This window comes from Condylura cristata, unplaced genomic scaffold, assembly GCF_000260355.1.
Source record: "Condylura cristata isolate star-nosed mole 26May11 unplaced genomic scaffold, ConCri1.0 scaffold00034, whole genome shotgun sequence".
Classification (NCBI taxonomy): Eukaryota; Metazoa; Chordata; class Mammalia; order Eulipotyphla; family Talpidae; genus Condylura; species Condylura cristata.
Genome location: NW_004567135.1, coordinates 4,184,372 through 4,202,773, shown reverse-complemented (window position 1 = coordinate 4,202,773; position 18,402 = coordinate 4,184,372). Strand labels below are relative to the sequence as shown.

The following is an 18,402-nucleotide window of genomic DNA, read 5'->3' as shown; positions in this document are numbered from 1 at the left end:
TAGTATCTTATTACAATTTTACTGAAAAATTCCAAAAGAAGTGTAATGAATATTGTTCTACTCTTTTCCTGGATTTCCTTATTGTTGTATTTTTCCATGTTTACTTCTCTTTCTCTTTTTTTTCCTAAACCATTTGAGTTAGTTGAGGCCACATTTCCCTCCTGAAGTACTTCTAGCATACATCTGCTAAAACCAAAAATACACTCTTACATAACCCTAACATAATTATGGTGCTCAGAAAATGTAACTTGCTCCAATATTATTAGTTAATGTATAGGCCATTCACATTATTCTCTAGTTCTCTCAAGGATCATACATTGAATTTAGTTGTCATGTCTCCTTCGTGTTTGAACGAGATGTTTCCAGCCTTCTGCGTATTTCCAGGTGCCTCGAATTTCAGTTTACCACTTAAACAGTGTATGACTTACTGGAAATTCTTTCACTCCCAGTTTTTTTTTTTGATCTATGAATGGGCAAATAAAAATGACTATATGGGGTTTTGTGAGAGTTAAATGAGATAACACATAGAAAATACCAAACTCAGTATTTAACAACTAGTAAAGTAATAGACCAACACATGTTAATTCCGTTCATTCTTGTTTTTAGAAGTCCTGTCCAGGGACATTGATTATGTAAGTGACCGAAAGCGAACCTCTATTAGATTCCATAGGACCTGAGTTGCAGAAATTAGCAGGTCTTCCTGGCACACGAGGACGCCGAGGCCGAGATAAGGTGTAGGGTCTTGCAGCACAGAGGAAGGTCATGGGCTCTGGGCTCCTAGTCTGGTTCTGTCCCTTACTAGCTTTGTGATTTGGGCAAGTTTAACTGCTCTGAGCCTCAGTTTCCCGATATGTTAATTTAGATTTTTTAGTTAGTTTAACCTTTTGGGGGTGATAACTTGGAAACATCTTTTCCCCATACATTTTAATCGGCTTGACAAATGTGTATACTTTTGATTGTGTCCAGCTTTTGGCCATGATGTATAGGTTGCTGTAAACATTTGTGTACAAATCACTGTGGAGGCTGTTTTCATTTTACGTGGGTAAATAATCTAGAAGCTGAATCGCTCAATTTATGGTATTTGTATGTTTCAAGTCATGATAAATGTCCAAACTTTTTTCCAAAGTCATTCTTCCATTTTTCTCACTTCACATTTTACTGGCACTTGCTATTAGCTGAATCAAATTTTAGCCACACTAGTAGGTATAAGATGGTAACTTATTGTGGTTTTAGTTTATAGTTCCCTGATGACTAATATGATTGAACATCTTTTTGCGTGCTTATTGGCCATTTGTATATATTTTTATTGGAAGTTAGCTTATGGTAATGCATTAAACACACTCTTTGATCAAGCAGTTCTACTTTTGTAGAAATAAAAGTGCCAATAGTCCAGGAATTGGAAACAAAGCAAATACTCACCACTATGAAAAAGACTACGTGGTATGGCCTACCAGGTGATCTGCATTTTGTGGCCTTTCTAATTGGTAAAGGGTGCCACCCAGGTGACAAGCTATGAAAGCGCGTGTAACATAACAATGTCTCGTGCTGGTAGAAACATAGGCATCTGGGCCTCTGAGGGAGAGGAGGGAGGTCTGTGCTCAGCAGTGCCTGCCTCACTTACCAGAGACTCTCTGGGACAAGAGGGAGAGAACCCGTCCCCTCAAATTTGGATAGGAAGATGCCATCTTCTCGTCGCTCATTCTCATCTCCACTTCTCCCCCAGGATCATGTATATGAACTTCTCAACACCATTGATGCCTGCCAGTGCCATTTTGATATTGTAAGACTCCTTGCAACTCTTTCTATCCTCGAGCCACAAAAAAGACCAGGTCTTGGTTGGGACAGTGTGTGGTGGGGTGGGGCTGGAGTAGTGACTCTTTCATCTCAGGACTCTAATTCTCTTGTAAAAAGTTGCTGAGGTTAAAGTGTATCCATCTGTTATAATGATTGGCAGTGCGATTTATTGAATGTAAAAATTGCCCAAGAACCTTATTTTACTTTCTCCAACTCCTAAAAGCTACCCTATTTCCTGGCCCTGTATCCTGAGCCCACTTTCAGCCCTGGCTTTTGTTCCAGTGTTCTCCTTTGGAATTTGCGACTCTCAGTTCCTCCCACTAACCCGACCCTCGGGCCCTCCGGGTCTCTCTGGCGTTCTCTGCAGTGGTTGGGAAAATGGGCAGTTGGCTTTACCCTTCTTGAGTTCCTGTGTATTTTCCCTGTAGAATCTTAACTTCGACTTCACTCGGGGTTACCTGGACTTGATTGTGACTTACACCTCAGTTATTTTACTTCTGTCACGGATTGAGGATCGGAAAGTGCTCATCGGCACGTACAACTGTGCTCACGAGATGATGCACGGGCACAGGTGAGTCCCAGGGCGTCCGGAGGTGAAGAGGCTACACGTGGTGCTGCAGGTTGGGGTGGACATAAAGGAAGTAGAGTCCACGCTTTCTCGTGTGAGAAGAACGACCTACATGATGACCCAGGCAAAGTAAAACCCCGGACACTGTTTACAAGGGCACACACCAGCCAGGGCCTCTGCAGGGTGAACTCAAATATCTGCTGGCGGCTTATCCCGTCTGTGTTGTTTCTGAGTAATTTTTTTAATTAAAATATTTTATACACATATATAGACACACATACATATGTAAAATATCCTTTTTCAACTCGGTTGTAATCCCCACGGACTTCCCATCACCGCTTCACCCGTGCGCCATCACCACAGTCCCATGTGCTCTTCCCGCCCCAGCTTTGACCCTGTTCCCCTCTCCACCTCTGTAGAATGTCTCTGGTTTATAGTTGGTTGTTGATTTTCATTTTTATTTTATTACAGTTGCTTTTTTTAATCCTGGACTGGCTTCCACTTGGCTTTTCAGGTTATTAGAAAAGGACCTGCCCCAATTGCGTGGTTCTGTCTAACCGTAGTTTAGTCTCCGGGGCCTGGCGTGGCTTATCTGCAGAGGTGATTCAGTGGGGCATGTGTCTCTCTGGAAGTGGGAGACGCTAGCCTGTCTGAACTCTGCGTGCAGACATCATGGCCGCCAGAGGCCTGCAACTGCTCTTCCCTGTGCTCTCTGCTAGTGACTCCAGCTTTGCCCGTCTCGGTCAGATGGTCTTGGAGTATGACCAGCCTCTGAAGAAACTGACAGAGGAGTTTGGGCCTCACACAAAGGCAAGTATCCTGACTGAGTGCAGAGCTCCTCAGGCAGAAGTATGTGGTCCTTCAGCCACTCAAAGCATTCGTTTGTTCTCCCCACAGGCTGTGAGTGGTGCCCTCCTCTCTCTCTACTTCCTCTTTGTCCGAAGGAACCAGGGGGCTGAGCAGTGGCGCAATGCCCAGCTTCTCAGCCTCATCAGCAGCCCAGCAGCCATGATTAACCCTGCTAATTCCGACACGGTGAGTTCCTTCTTTCTCCTCAGAGGAGGCGTTCCACCCGCCAAGGCCATCTCTGAAGCGGTGCTTCTTCAGGAAGCACTTCAGCCCGCTTTGAAGACACACCTCAAAACCCATCATTTCTTGTAAACAGAAAATTATGGTTAGGTGACAGCTTCTGAGTTAGTAGTGCCTACGGGTCAGAGTTAGTAGGTGCCTGCCCTAGAAAGGATTTAGTGAGTATTCATAGAATGAACAAGTGGTTGGAACTGAGTCAGCAGCACCTGTTCAGCTCAACAGGATCTTGGGTGCAGCATCAGTTAGTCAACAACTGTTCTTATTTAACTACACACGGGCCCAGCAGCCTTGATGCGTAGGGGCGATGGACCGTGTATTCATCAAGATACAACTGATGGGCCTTCCTGGGGCTGCGGGGGTTAAGTCTCAGCACTACCAAGCCATGGCCAGTGTGAGTTCCAGCCCCAGCCAGGGGGGGACCCCCAGGGCGCAGCAGCCCTCTCCTGTCTCCCCGCTGCTCCCCGCAGTGGATTTCAGTCGATCAGTTCTGCTCCCCACTCTGTCTCTGGGGTCCTTTCTCCCCAGCCCCCACACCTCTGGCCTATACCCTAGCTGATATATGCATAAATTAATAAAATAAATCTTTTTAAAAAGTACAGCTGATGGTACAGGGTGAGTGAGACGTGCCAAGTAAGTGACGTAGTCTTTCAGTGGTAAAAGAATCCACAGGAAGGGAGAAATCATGAAGAGGTTTTAAATCTTGATCTCCTGTTTTTAAAAGTATCTGAACTGTTGGAGAGCAGTTATGTTAAACCTCTGTTTATTCTGACTTTCAGCTGTACTTTTCCCCTCATCCCCATTATTAGCAGGTTTCTTAGTTTTAGCCTTGTCCGGTCTGGTAAAAGACAGTTGGCTTTGACATTCAAATTTGATTATCTTTGTTTTTATTTTTTTAAGATTTATTTTCATTTTTATTTTTTGATGCACACAAGAACTGGGGTGCAGGCCAGAGGTGTGGGGGTGAGGGGATTTACCAGAGACAGAGTGGGGAGCAGAACAGGCAGATCCACTGCTGAGGGGAGCAGAGGGAGACAGGAGAGGTCCGATGTGCCACGTGGGTCAGCTCCTGGCCAGGGATCGAACTTGTGCTGGTGATAGTCTCAGCTTGACTGTGCCAAAACTTAACCCCAGCACCACCAAGAAGACCCCTAACTTGACCACCTCTGTCTGGAGTGAGCTAGTCTTCAGGGGAAGAGCAAACCAAACTAGCACTGGGCCCTCTGTCTTCCCACAGGTGGCCTGTGAGTACCTCTCTGTGGAGGTGATGGAGCGCTGGATTACCAGTAAGTGCCGTGGGAGGCAGTGGGGGCGTGGAGACGCGTCACATGGGCACGTTCTGAGAAGCTCCCGCACTGTTTCACCTCCTGCAGTTGGGTTTCTCCTTTGCCATGGGTGCCTCAACACCAACACCCAGTGCCAGAAGCTGTGGAAGCTGTGCCTGCAGGGCTCCTTGTACATCACGCTCATCCGGGAGGACGCGCTCCAGGTGCACAAGGTCACCGAGGAGCTGTTCAGCAGTTGCAAAGGGTGAGAGACGGGAGAACCAAGCTCGTCTCCTCCCGCGCTTAGTCCCTCCATCACTCCCGCCGCCCTGAGTGCGTCTCCTCCCACGAGTGTTAGTCCCTCCATCACTCCCGCCGCCCTGAGTGCATGCATGGGGGTGAGGGTTAGTTCTGTCACTGAAGAAGTACTTATTGAATTCCTGCTATTTACTAGCACGCCCCTGGGTTTTAGAGGTACACTGATTAATAAAACAGCCTAGAGGGTAAGAGCGTGGGCTCTGAAACCTGACAGCCTGGGTTTGGGTTTCAGTCCTCTACTTACTGGCTGGGTGAGTTTTGGGCAAGTTACTGAGCTTCCCCAAGCCATGCCTCAGTTTCCTCTTCTATTAGATGGGGATGATAATAGCACTTCTCTGTGACCTACCTACATCAAAGGGCTGTTATGAGGAATGAAATCGCGCAACTCAGTGTGCATCGATAGCTGCTTTACAAAGGGAGGCGGCGGCATCAAGAAACAGATTTGGAGACACAGGTTGGGGTCTTGTGTTTCGTGTCATGGTGTTTGAACCCGAGTGATTGCAAACTGAGTAACACAATCAGATTTGCAATTTAGAAAGGAACAGTCTGGCTTCAAGGAAGAAGATACTCTGTGGATATATATAGAACTAGAGGCAGAGATTAAGTAAATTAGCAAGAATTGAGAATGAAGTCAAAGTTTATAGTATCCTTAAAATAGAGAGCTATGAAGAAAAGAAAGTGTGTGTGTGATTGTGAATTCAGTTTGAACAGATCGAACTGGACTTGTCTCTTATTTTATGTTTCTGCAACTGGATTCAGAGAAAGATTGGTAAAATGGTAAGCAGAGTCTGTAGAAGTGGGTGATATTCCTCAAGGAGAACGTGGAGCGTGAGATGAGGCCGGGGCAGACACTCTGGCAGTGTTGATATTTGAAGGCCATCAGGGAAGGGAGTTGAGAAGAAGAGAGAAAACAGAAGTCAAGGGAAGAACACATTCCAAGAAGGAAGTTCTGGTTATCTCTGTTAGATGCTGTGGAAAGGTCAAATAAAATGAGGCCTGCCAAGTGTTCACTGGATTTGGCTATGAACATGGTCTAGCACCCTTCTGTGGATACTTCAGCGGTGAGGTCTCCAGCTCGGCTGCAGTGGTTTAAGAGCAAGTGGGATGAGGAATTGAATAAGTATCTAAGTATCTCTTTCAAGAAGTTGACCAAGAGGGGAAGAATAGAGAATGAGTTGTATGGGATTGAGGAAGGGCTCAAACGCTTTTTATCATCGCAAAACTAACCTTCAAAAATGTAAAAAATACAAAGTGAAAGCGACCAGACTCTCACTTCCCAAGATAATTTATGTCCTGCATGTGTGTGTGTATGTGTAAAGCGTACATGTATTTTCCACTTCATATGAGCAGTTTTTGAAAAACAGTGGATCCACAATCTCCGATACGTTTGCAGTTTTTTTCTACTTCTATATTTTGGATACTTTTGCATTCTACAGAGACTTACATTCCTTTTAGCAGTTGAATGGTATTTCCTTATGCCATAGATATTTGAATTGTTTTCACTTAAAAAATATCGTTACAAACAATGCTGTAAGGAATGTCCTTGGACATATCTTTGTGAAGCCATGTGAGGAATTCAGTAGGGTACAGTCACTGAAGTACAACTGCTGGAGATGAAGGTTTTTGCTTATTTTAAATTTCAATATTTCTTACCAGTTTGCCTCCAAACATGTATTATTGACATTCTCTGAGACTACTTAATCCTCATAGTCTCCACATCTGGGTAGTATCATAGAAAATCACTCTCAGAGCTAAGAGAGAAAAAATGTAACAATAATTAGAAGTTACAGGATGTAGGGCTGATTATCTGTCTGTCCTACCTATCTACCTGCTTCTCGCTCTAACTAACATATGGATTTGGAAAACTTTCTACTAACTAACTCTTGTTGGTGTGGGAGGGATGGGTGAGGGCTACTCCTTCCCCGCCCCTTAGAACTCTAACACATATGGCTCACAGTTTAGGGAGTCCTTGGACATAAGTGATCTAATTTGATGTTCATGACACATATAGCCAGGTACTTGTACCTCCACAGGTATGGAAAACGCGTGGCGGACATCAAGGAAAGCAAGGAATATGTTATTGCCAACAGGTAAGGTGGGAAACAGGCTCGACAGGAGGGAAGGGCCAGGAACCCTCCCGACTTCTGTTCTCACCTGAGACACCCCTAGTTCCTGCGCTGTATTATTGCCTCAAGAACCCCCAACCTAACCACACGTTCGCTTCACAATCTTGCGTTTTCCTAGCAAGTCTGATTAACATTGGGCCTTCTCCTGTCTGACAGCCTTTTCTCATGCAGGCTGGCAGGGGAGTGACAGTGGATATTCTCTGGTTTTCTTTCTCAGCGGCCAGTTTCATTGCCAGCGGCGGCAGTTTCTGCGGATGGCCGTGAAGGAGCTGGAGACCGTGTTAGCGGATGAGCCAGGACTGCTGGGTCCCAAGGCAGGGAAAGCCGTGTTGGGAGGGGGATGGTGCCCAGTGGGGAAAGATTCTTTGGGGAACGATATGGTAGACATGAGTTTTTGCAATTCTGGGTCTTTGGTGATCTAGTTGTATAATTATGTATATTTGCGATTTCTTTGACTCTTACTGGGATACCCCAAAGCTTTGTATCTCTTTTTTTTTAAGCATTGTCATAGTATATAATGCATTTTAGCCGCTTGTATACTTTCTTACCCTCTGTTTGAGTAGCAACTAATTAAGGCAGAGTTTGCTTGCTTTTTTTTTTCTTTAAATGTAAACTATCTGACTTTTGGTTACATTTATTTACTTATACATACAGAATTGGGGTACAAGCCAGAGGTGCAGGGGTGGTGAGAGGCGTCACTAGAGACAGAGTGGGTTTCAGAGCAGGCAGTTTGACGAAATCCACTGCTGAGGGGAGGGGAACAGCGGGCTGGTCAGGAGAGGTCTGCCATGCCCTGTGGGTCACCCCCGGGGCAGGGATGGAACTTGCATGAAGCTAACCCTTTGCACCACCAGGGAGGGCCTTGCTTTGCTTTTTAACCCTACAAACGCCTAGTGAGTCTTTCTGAAATTTAATTTGATAGGGAGGGAAGGGTGTTGACTATGAGCTTATGTCAATGCAATGTACTTGTCTGATTATGTGCCACATAGATTTTTCGTGGATCTCTGCGTTTTTTATTGGACACTCTTGTCCAGGTGGCGAAAGATTGTATCCACATGGATGTTTTCATGCTCGTTTTCTCTGTGCTTTGACATCCACCTTTAACCTTGAAAATTCTCATCATTTGTTCCTTCCCCCAGGCCCTCTTGGCTTTCATGGCCATGTCTTTCATTCGTGATGAGGTCACCTGGCTGGTTCGTCACACAGAGAATGTCACCAAGACAAAGACGCCAGAGGACTATGCCGACTCGTTAGTACTGGCCGTGGCTGAGAACCTTGGCCTTCGGGGGGTTGGGACAGGGACAGGCGCCATCACATGGCCTCAGAGCCTCACTCACCGTTCTGTTGCCACTGTCTGCGTCTCAGTTCATATTTGGTGTCTCATACCGCTCTCTGTTCCTGTTCCTGGCTTGTAGGAGCATTGCAGAACTGCTGTTCTTACTGGAGGAGATTAGGACTCTGGTCCGGAGACACAGCAAGGTGATACAGCAGTACCACCTCCAGTACCTGGCCAGATTTGATGCTCTTGTGCTCAGCGATGCCATTCAAGTATGTTTAATTGATTATACTTTGGCAATTTTAGCCTGATTCCTGGTGATTCCCCTCACAGACCCACTCCAGATCTCATGCTCTCTTTACTTTATGTCAAAATGCCTGTTTTCCCCCGCCACACTGGTTAAAACAGACAAGTAACCTCAGCAACCACTTTCTTTTTTAATACGTAAAACTACCTAGAAACAGGAGAGAAATATAAAGAGAAGTTGGGTGCTAGTGTGGCAGGGAACCCAGGAAATCGGCCCCTTTTCTTGCTGGGTTCTTGCTGTTCGGGACACTCAGCTCCTCACGGTCACGGCCTTGAGCCTGGAGGCCCTCGCTTCTGGCCTGGTGGCACATGTGCCTTGAGGGTGACTCTCACTTCTCTTTTAGAACCTCTCTGTATGCCCCGAGGAGGAGTCCATCATCATGTCCTCATTTGTCAGTACTCTCTCCTCTCTGAATCTCAAACAAGGTAACTGGAGGGAAGTGGGAGAGGCAGGGTGTATGGGGGGTCAACTTTTGCTTCTTCTGGAAGTACTGACCTCTTGACGTCAGGAATGGGGCAGGATGACCGTGAAGAGTATCATTCTGTGCAGTTGGATGTGGGTGCTCTTTATTTTGCCCTCGTAACCACTTGCTTTTCTTATAGTTGATAATGAAGAGAAATTTGACTTCTCTGGCCTGAGGCTGGACTGGTTCCGCTTGCAGGTAGGTCTTTTCCTGTGAATAAACCCCGTTCTCAGGCTCTCCCCTCTCCTGCATTCCCATCTCACTGCTCTAGGGAGCAATTCAACATTGAAAACCAATATTGGATAAGCCCCAGCCTACCTGTAGCCCCAACACTGGGCCTTTTTGTTGATCCTGTTTTTCTCTACCTTTTTGCAACCCCAACCATAGGCATATACCAGTGTGGCTAAGGCACCCCTGCACCTGCACGAGAACCCCGACTTAGCCAAGGTGATGAACCTCATCATCTTTCACTCCCAAATGCTGGACTCAGTAGAGAAAGTGTTGGTGGAGACTTCAGACCTGTCTACTTTCTGGTATGTCCGCGTTCAGAACTCTCTTTAAAGTCATTTGACCTCTTGCCAGGCTGAACCCAAGCAATCCGGGGCGGGGGGGGGGGGGGGGGGCAGCGACCTGGCTGGTGAGTCCTTACCCTTGTGCTTGTGACTGCAAGACAGGACCCAAAGCTGGCACACAGTGAAGCCATCAAGGATTTATTTACACAGGAGGGAGAAATGGGCAGGGCAGGATTTACAGGCTGCACCTGGCCATTTGCTCTGTGCCGCCGTTGACAGCATCCCCTGAGCAGGGGCTGAAGTCCAAGCCAAAGCCATACGGAGCAAGCTGGTGACCTCCCCCCGCAGTGTAACTCCAGAGCCCAGCAGCTTAACTGGTCAAAAGTCCCAGCAGTTTACCTCCCCCACGGCCTGAGCAGTTAAACTGTCAAGAGCCGTAGCCTTGAACTGCCAGAAGCCTCTGCCCCGCCCCTGGTTCCCATCAGCCCCGCCCCTGGTTCCCATCAGCCCCGCCCCTGGTTCCCATCAGCCCCTGCTCAGGGGGTGGGGTTTGAGAAGCCCCACCCTTACCATCCAGTTGGGTCAGCTCTACTTTCCCTCATCGGTTTGGCTCTGACAGCCACCTACGGACTTGGAGGCTGCCCCTCACTGTTTCTCTACACAGTTCTGGTGCAATTCCCCAGGACAGAGGAAAATTCTTTTTTTGGTGATTTCTCCATTTCAGCTGCTACCAAGTGAAAGGAACCTGAACTTGACTCCCTTGGGTTCTGGCTTTCCTTAGGATACAGCCTTCCCTGCTCTGGGATCACACGTCAATACAGCAGCACATTTCCCCCTCTCTGTTGTCTTTAGTTTTACTTGTTCTCGGTATATTGGACTTAAAAAGAGACCTGGGGAACTTGGAGGGTTTAGGGGAGAGAACTGAAACTAGATGAGAGAGCTGGAGAACATGGTCTCTGAAGACGAAAATTAGTTTTTCTTCTTTAGGTATCATTCACATATACTAATGCTGACCAGCTTTGCGCATAACTCTGCCACCTGAGGGCTCAGACGGCAATACATATGTTATCTCGGCTCTCCGTCGTCAGTGACGGGCAGATTTAACATGCACGTGTCACAAGGACGTCAGCATCGTAGCTGCAGATATAAGCAGTGTACCGGGAGCGCATGTAGTTGAGAGGGTTAGGGTCTCGAAAAAGCAGCCTCATGAAATTAATCTGAGAGTTTTTCTGGAACCTGAGTATCGGAATTTGAGAGGGATGTAAATTAGTGCAGTAAATCTCCGCTTTATGATTTGTCCACGACACCATCCAGTCACTTTACCAAGAGCCCTCCTTATTAAAATACAAAGCACTTTATGAGTTAATATTCAGCATGCGCTTGCTGTCTACTGACCCATGAGAGCGTGGCCAGCTACTGTCCATTTGGGCAGTTGGGCCTTTGGTTGCGTAGCTTTGTGGTTTTTAAACTTTTTTAACTTTACTTTTTTTGAACTGGGTTAAGGCTTTATTACAGGAGCATGCATGAAGGAACTGGAATTGTTACACATTTTGTTTTTATCTTTAGTCAAGTGTAGAGATGTTTGGTTTAGTCCTTAGGTATCTTTTCATAATAGTGGTTATTACTGAGCTGTGTAAAAATACTGTGCTAACCTGTACCTGTGGACCATAAAAAGAATATTAAAAAGAAAACTTTAATTAAATCAAAACCAGAAATTGTAGAAAACGTAATGATGATGTCAATCGTAGTGAGTTAGTATGAATTAGTATGAAATTGGTTTTTTCCATCCATTCCACGATCAAACTCTACACAGCATTGAAATAACCTTTTCCAATTTAAGTTACCTATTTTTAATTTCATTTTTTAATATCAACAAAATGAAAATCTCTCCGTAGTTTCATTTTATTGGCTACATCACAGTTTTACATAAGCTTAGTTACGTGCTGAAATTTTCAAGTGACACTGTCTTAAGTGGATTGTGCAATGTTAATGTTTCTTTGGGTTCACATTATAGAATTTTCTCGACAGGATCATGTCAGTAGGAGGGGTTAGCATGGCAGGTGGGTGTCCTGAGGGGTTTCTGAACGAGGGGGCCTGTCCGGGTCACGGAGAGAGGGATAGCAAATTCTGTGCAAGGGAAGAAGAGCATCGCTTAACTGTCCTGGAGTCCAGCCCGTGAGTGGGTGCAAGGGCAAGTTCCTTGGGCTCCTGTCTCAGGAGCAGGAACACGAAGGCGGGAGAGGCGCCTCTCAGTAAAGGCTGCTGCAAGCAGGGTGTTCTTCCCTTCTCAGAGGGAACAGCTCCCGGCCCTGCTTTTGGGTCTCTCCCTCCCCTCCCTGCAGCTTCCACCTCCGGACCTTTGAGAAGATGTTTGCCGCCACGCTGGAGGAGCCCACCATGCTACGCTATGCCATCGCCTTCCCCCGGATTTGTGCTCACTTTGCCCACTGCACTCACGAGATGTGCCCAGAGGAGGTGGGTGCCCTGAACCCCGGGGCTTGTCACCTCTAGTCACGTCTCGTCCTGATTCCCCGATATCACGACGCCAGGCACGTGTCACGATGTCAGGCAGGGCGCGTCACCAGTATGTGCCTGGGTCCCTGTGGCTCCCTCTGCGCCTGGGTGGCGGCTCCTCTCTGAGGCAGGAACGAGCAGCTCCGGCCCGGGCGCCCGGGAGCGTCATCGGGACGGCGGGGCTGCCTGCTGATGACACGGTCTCCCGCCGCCCCTTTTCCTCAAGTACCCCCACCTGAAGAACCATGGCCTTCACCACTGCAATTCCTTCCTGGAGGAGCTGGCCAAGCAGACCAGCAACTGCATCCTGGAGATCTGCGCGGAGCAGCGCAACCTGAGCGAGCAGGTGGGGAGACGGGTCTCCCCTCATCTCTCTGCTGCCTTTCCCGCTCCCTTCCTTTGTCTTCCTTCAGATGTTTCCGAATTCTTTCTCTCAAGCAGGTAGGCTTGATTTACCTGAGTCTATGGTAGGCCTTTTTTGGTTGTTTGTTTAAAGATTTATTTATTCACACAAGAACTGGGGTACAGGCCAGAGGCATTGGGGTGGTGAGAGGATCCCCCGGAGACAGAGTGGGGAGCGGAACAGGCAGGTCGGCTGAAACCCACCGCTGAGGGCAGCAGCGGGGAGACAGGAGAGGTCTGCCGCGCCACGTGGGTCCCTCCCTGGCGGGGGATCGAACTCGTGCTGCTGCAGTGGCTGCGAAGCTTCGCAGGGCTGCGCTGTATCCGGTCGCCCCACCAGAGAGGCCTGTGGTTAGCTGTTCCCCTCAGTGTGGTGCGTTCCACCTTTACTTTGGGAGTAGATACAGGTGGCCAAAAACGTTCTTGTTTGAATGGCTGCGTCTGTCTCTCATTTGAAGGATTCCGAGAGGTGAGCTCATTGTCTAACCTTCGTCCCCTTCTGCTCTGTGGCGCACACGTAGGGCAGTTCCCCCGCCTCCGGGGGCCTCCTTGTCTCGGTCTGTCCATCTGCGGCTGGCCCGGCCGGCCTGTTCGGGCTCCTCCTCTGTGTGTGTCCTCGGGGCTCCTTTCTCGTTCTTGTCTGCTTGTTTTCCTCTCCCTCGCCTGACTCACTGCATCTGGTGGTGATTTGTTCACTCGACATCTCAGAAAAGCTGAAAGTGAGGAAATTGATCTGCTCTGCCCTGCAGTCTTTTAGGGTGCCCAGACGGCCCACTCTGCCCGGGTTTGAGTCGGGTTTCGTCAGCGTTGGTCGCCAGGGGTTGGCGTGTGTGTGTTCAAATTCAGTTTCGTTAACCCTTAACTTCTCCATATGCTCAGATGTAAAGGGAGGATAAGAGTGGTTTCTTTTTGGAGGTATCATAAAGATGAAGCGAGAAAGTACGCCAAACAGGTGGTTTGCGACTCTCAGTAGATGCTAGTTAGCGGTTGTTGAATTGGCTACTTAGTAGGCACCAGGCCCTAAACTGGGTATTTTGGGATCTGGCCCAGGAGGACATACACAGTACTGGCCCTCGGGGGATGGCCCAGTTTAAAAGAAAAAGGAGCTCAAGTACAGTTTTGCAAAAAATTCTAAATAATGAATGCAAGGAAGATGTGCGGGCGAGTAGAACTCGGGGTTCCTCGGAGCAGGCTCGGCCCCTCCCACGCTTCGCTTGGCTCCTCCCTCGTGCTGGGCAAAGACTTGGCAGCGCTGGGCCTGGGCTGCCTCGCGGGGGGGGCGGGGGGGGAGTAATGTCTGCAGGCAGCCAGGACTTTGCAGCCCTGAGTGTTGCTTCCTCCAAAGTTTTCATTTTGAATAAATAATGAACGATGCTGCCATTACTAAGAGAGTTGCAGTTTTTGCAGCTACCTTTGGATTCACACTTTGGGGTGATTTCAGGGTCCCCCCACCTCTGTCGGTCAAGGTGGACTTAAGTTTTGCAGTAGCGGAAGTTTGAACTTAAAAAAAACCGAAGTGTGGCGGGTGACTCAGTGATGGGAAACCCACGGGGATTACAATTGAGATGAAAAAAAAAAAAGTACAAAATGATGTAAAAATAAACTGTTAAAAAGAAACAAAACCGAAGTGTGGCTTTAAGAGCGCCCGCCCGTTTCCTCCTGGCTCTACAGTGCTCAGAGAATCTTCCCGGGGCGGTGTTTGCTGGAGGCAGGGGAGTGAGCACAGCTCAAGGTGATGGCCTGGAAGAGAAGCCCCAGCGTGTAACTCTGGCTCTCGTTTTCTGTATGACAAGCGGGGAAGTTGGTGAAGAGAAGAGGTGCAGGGTTGACATTTAAAGTAACTCGCGAGAAATAGGATGGCGTGGGCCCTCCCTGGTGGCGCAGCGGGCTGGTGCTGCCCTGCGAAGCTAAGCTGAGCTGTGGCCGCCTCAGTGCGAGCTAGATCCTTGCCCGGGGAGTGACCCACAGAGCACAGCAGGCCTCGCCTGTCTCCCCGCTGACCCCCTCAGCTGAGGGTTTCAGTGCATCTGTCTGTGCTGCTCCCCGCTCTGTCTCTGGCGAGTCCTTTAACTGGCACCTCTGGTCTGTACCCCATTTCTGTATGCACAAATAAATAAAAATCTTTAAAAAAAGATGTTAAAAATAAAGAAGAACTAGGATGGCTCATTTAAAAGAAGGGAGAGCGTTCAGGCCACCCTGAGCTCCGAGGGCTGTGGTGGTGGCTGTGACTGTCCTCCAGAACATGACGAAATGGCGCAAGGGCGGTGGTGGGTCTAGACCACAGAAACAACCGTCTTCCCAGGCTGGGTGAGCCGAGGAAGTGCAGTCAGGGGAGCTCTCAGGAGTTTTTCTTTTGCCTGAATAGTTCTACAGGGCATGTGGCTGGGCATGGGTGTCGGATTCCTGAAAGACGGCCATCGCGAGCCTTGGAGTCTAATCATGGGGAGATTCGTAATGACAACTTCGAGGCGAGAATATTCCAAATAGGCCCCGCTGCAGAAAGAGGTGGATGGGAAGAGCCAGCGGGAAAGGCAGAAATATAAAAGCCGAGGAATCAATCTCACTTCCCCACTCACTCGTGTTCATTTCTAAAGCTTTTACCCAAGCACTGCGCCACCACCATCAGCAAGGCCAAGAACAAGAAGACCGTGAAGCAGAGGCAGACACCCAGGAAAGGCGAGCCCGAGAAGGACAAGCCAGGAGCCGAGAGTCACCGCAAGAACCGCAGCATTGTCACCAAGTGAGGACCTGGGCCGGAGGCCGGAGGCCGAGAGGGGTTGGGTGACAGCAGGCAGTGGAGGGGGGGATGGTCGCGGGAAGACGCTTCCTGTGAAGTTTTGTAAAGAGGTATTTATTTATGCACGCAGGAGCTGGGTGCAGGTCAGAGATGTGTGTGTGTTGGGGTGTGGGAGGATTTCCCAGAGACAGAGTGGGGAGCAGAGCAGGCAGATCCACTGAAACACACGCGGAGGGGAGCAGCGGGGAGACAGGAGAGGTCTGCTGCACCCTGGGGTCACTCCAGGGTGGGGATGCAACTTGGGCTGCAGAGGCTGTGACCGGTGACGGCTTCATAGTGCTGTGCTTTACCCCTTGCGCCACGAGGGGGCGCTCTTGCTTCCTGTGAATTTCCCCCTTTGCCCTGGGGTCAGCGCCTGGGTGCCCAGCGACCCTAGGGGTACCACAGGCGGTGCCAGGCCACAACTCAGGCTCATTTAATTTCTCCTTTTTCCCCAGCATGGACAAGCTGCACATACACCTGACAGAATTAGCACTGACAATGAATCATGTGCACAGCTTCTCTGTATTCGAGCACACCATCTTCCCTTCCGAGTATCTCAGCAGCCAGCTGGAAGCCAGACTCAACAGGTATCCCTGGTCCTCGTCTCCCGTGTCTGCGTCGTGGGGATCCCGGGGGTCTGTCGTGGGGTGCAGCCATGCACCAGAGCTCCTGATGCAGAAGTCTCAGGCCACAGGACCCAAGCTTCTCTCTTAAAAGCCCACGAACAAACCCACCCCCAAACCTCTAGAGGTGGTTTTGATGAACAGAGTTGACCGTCAGCAGGGCGAGCGGGCCTGTGTCGGGGCTGACCCGCGCTGACCCCCTTGGCGTCGTCCAGGACACAGAGCTGGGCATCTGGCATGCTAGAATCTTCGTTTCCTGCCTTGTGAAGTGAGGATACGGACGCTTTCCTCATCCATAGGGACTTGAAAATGGCCAGTCATGAGACTTGGTGGAGAATTAGAAATCACAGCGAGTGCAAAGTTCCTGACGTGGAACAGGCCTCGAGACACAGGAGACCCCTTCCCTGGCCGTGACACCTCCTTTCAGTGGGAGGGGCACTGCCCGTGTGTGGAAGTCACCAGCGCAGTCGGCAGCGAGGGCTCTGGGTACCGACACAGATGAAACTCCCTGCCCCCACAGCTTACCTCCGGGGGAGGTAGACAAAGAGGGTAAAAAGTAGTTTATATAGTAGGTCAGACAGTGGTAGGCGCTGATCAGAAATCACCGAGGCAGGGAGGGAATAGCGAGGGCGTCGGGCAGTTTCCTAGGCCGCCGCGGGCCTGCCGGGCCCAGTCGGTGCCTGAAGACGCGAGGAAGCCACGGGTGTGGCCGTCCAGGGAAAGAGCCACGGGGCTCCGCGGTGGGCGCCTGACTGGGACGTGGGGATCGGGACAGAGCGGGCCTGGGGGCTGGCAGGCCGTGAGGCGGGCCGCCGGGGGTGCAGCTTGTGAGGGTGCTCCCGGGTGGGGCTTCTGCTTCCTGAGCGAGCTGGGGGCTGTGGCGGGCTTGAGCAGGGCAGGGGCATCCGGTGGGGTCACCTGGCCGCGCGGGGCAGGATTGTCGGAGATGAGATTTATTTCTCAGTTTACTTAACAGTAAAATGAGTCTGTTCTGATTCCATACACGTTGGCTACACGGCGGGAAGGGTCTCAGGCGCTCACAGTGTCAAGGAGAAACGGTTTGGTAACCGTCTCTGTGCAAAGCTTCAGAGGCTGCCGGTGGCTTGTTCTTGGAGCAGGGTGGGTGTGATCGCTCCGCCCTCCCTGGGTAGGTCTGGAACATTCTTCACTGACATTGTTCCGATAGCCCCGGTCTGGTCTGGAGCTGTGGCCTGAGGGAGACCTCTAAGCTGGATGAGGCGCGTCCCGGTCTCTCCTGGATTCTTCTCCCTCGCTCAAGTGGTGCCTCTTCTCTTTTCTTTTTTAAAGATTTACTTATTTGTGCACACAGAACTGGGGTGCAGGCCAGAGGTGCAGGGATGGTGAGAGGATTCCCCAGAGACAGAGTGGGGAGCAGAACAGGCAGATCCACTGAAATACACTGCTGAGGGGAGCAGCGGGGAGACGGGAGAGGTCTGCTGCGCCCTGGGGTTCCCTCCCTGGCCGGGGATGGAACTCAGAGGAACTGTGGCTGGTGACAGCTTCCTGGCGCTGAGACTTTAACCCCTGCGCCAACAGGGAGGCCCCGGGGAAGGCATTTTGGAAGGAGCTGGAGGAGTGGAGGGGGGTGTCCCGTCTGTGCCCCTGGGGTGCGGGATGCACGGGTATTGTGCTTCTCTGAGCGCGTCCAGCCGGCTGCTCCCCCCAGCCTGGCATCCGCAGCCAGGGACCCCTAGGGATGCTCTCCACCCCCGCCAGCCACGCGAGCTAACTCTCCCCCAGCGGAAGAGGCACATGCTGGCCTGGGCACCGGGGGCAGCCCTCGGCTTAGGTGCCACCGGAGCCCGGGGTTCCTGCCGCTTGACCCGCTTCTCCAGAGGAGTCAGCAGAGCCTCGTGCTCAGAAGCAGCTGTTGCTAGACCCCGTCTGGCCTCTGCCACTCGACAGCTGCACACACAGCGAGCCGAGTCTCTCTGCTCCGAGTGCTCATCCATACAGCGGGGGGCAACATCGTACCTGCCTCGGGGCTCGCTGTGGGGTGCAAACGGGGTGGTGGTGAACGCGACCACTGTCCCCGTGCTCACCGTCAGGACTGACGCTGTGCCTTCTCCTGCCCAGAGCCATCGTGTGGCTGGCTGGCTACAGTGCCACCACCCAGGAGATCGCGCGGCCTTCCGAGCTCCTGACGGGCGTCAAGGCGTACGTCAACTTCGTGCAATCGCTGGCCCAGCTTTTGGGCACAGATGCTTCCAGGGTCATCCGCAACGCCCTCCTGCAGCAGACGCAGCCGCTGGACTCCTGTGGGGAGCAGACTATCACCACGCTCTACACAAACTGGTCAGTGAGGCTTGTATTCTCCACTCCTTACTGCTGTTCGCGCTTGTTGCTTT

General features: G+C 50.2%; 1 protein-coding gene across 1 annotated transcript in view; it reads left to right on the top strand.

Moving 5' to 3' along the window:
- The window catches only part of NCKAP1L (NCK-associated protein 1-like), a 35,471-nt gene that overhangs the window by 2,715 nt on the left and 14,354 nt on the right, over positions 1-18,402 (top strand). The window contains exons 3-20 of the mRNA XM_004692486.2: positions 1,625-1,780; positions 2,223-2,365; positions 3,082-3,172; positions 3,260-3,397; positions 4,686-4,734; positions 4,822-4,978; positions 7,065-7,121; positions 7,375-7,471; positions 8,297-8,406; positions 8,573-8,705; positions 9,084-9,165; positions 9,343-9,401; positions 9,591-9,736; positions 12,058-12,190; positions 12,456-12,575; positions 15,226-15,371; positions 15,866-15,997; positions 18,131-18,349. Coding sequence (XP_004692543.1) covers positions 1,625-1,780; positions 2,223-2,365; positions 3,082-3,172; positions 3,260-3,397; positions 4,686-4,734; positions 4,822-4,978; positions 7,065-7,121; positions 7,375-7,471; positions 8,297-8,406; positions 8,573-8,705; positions 9,084-9,165; positions 9,343-9,401; positions 9,591-9,736; positions 12,058-12,190; positions 12,456-12,575; positions 15,226-15,371; positions 15,866-15,997; positions 18,131-18,349 — 2,168 coding nt within the window. The remainder of the gene's footprint in view (positions 1-1,624; positions 1,781-2,222; positions 2,366-3,081; positions 3,173-3,259; positions 3,398-4,685; positions 4,735-4,821; positions 4,979-7,064; positions 7,122-7,374; positions 7,472-8,296; positions 8,407-8,572; positions 8,706-9,083; positions 9,166-9,342; positions 9,402-9,590; positions 9,737-12,057; positions 12,191-12,455; positions 12,576-15,225; positions 15,372-15,865; positions 15,998-18,130; positions 18,350-18,402) is intronic.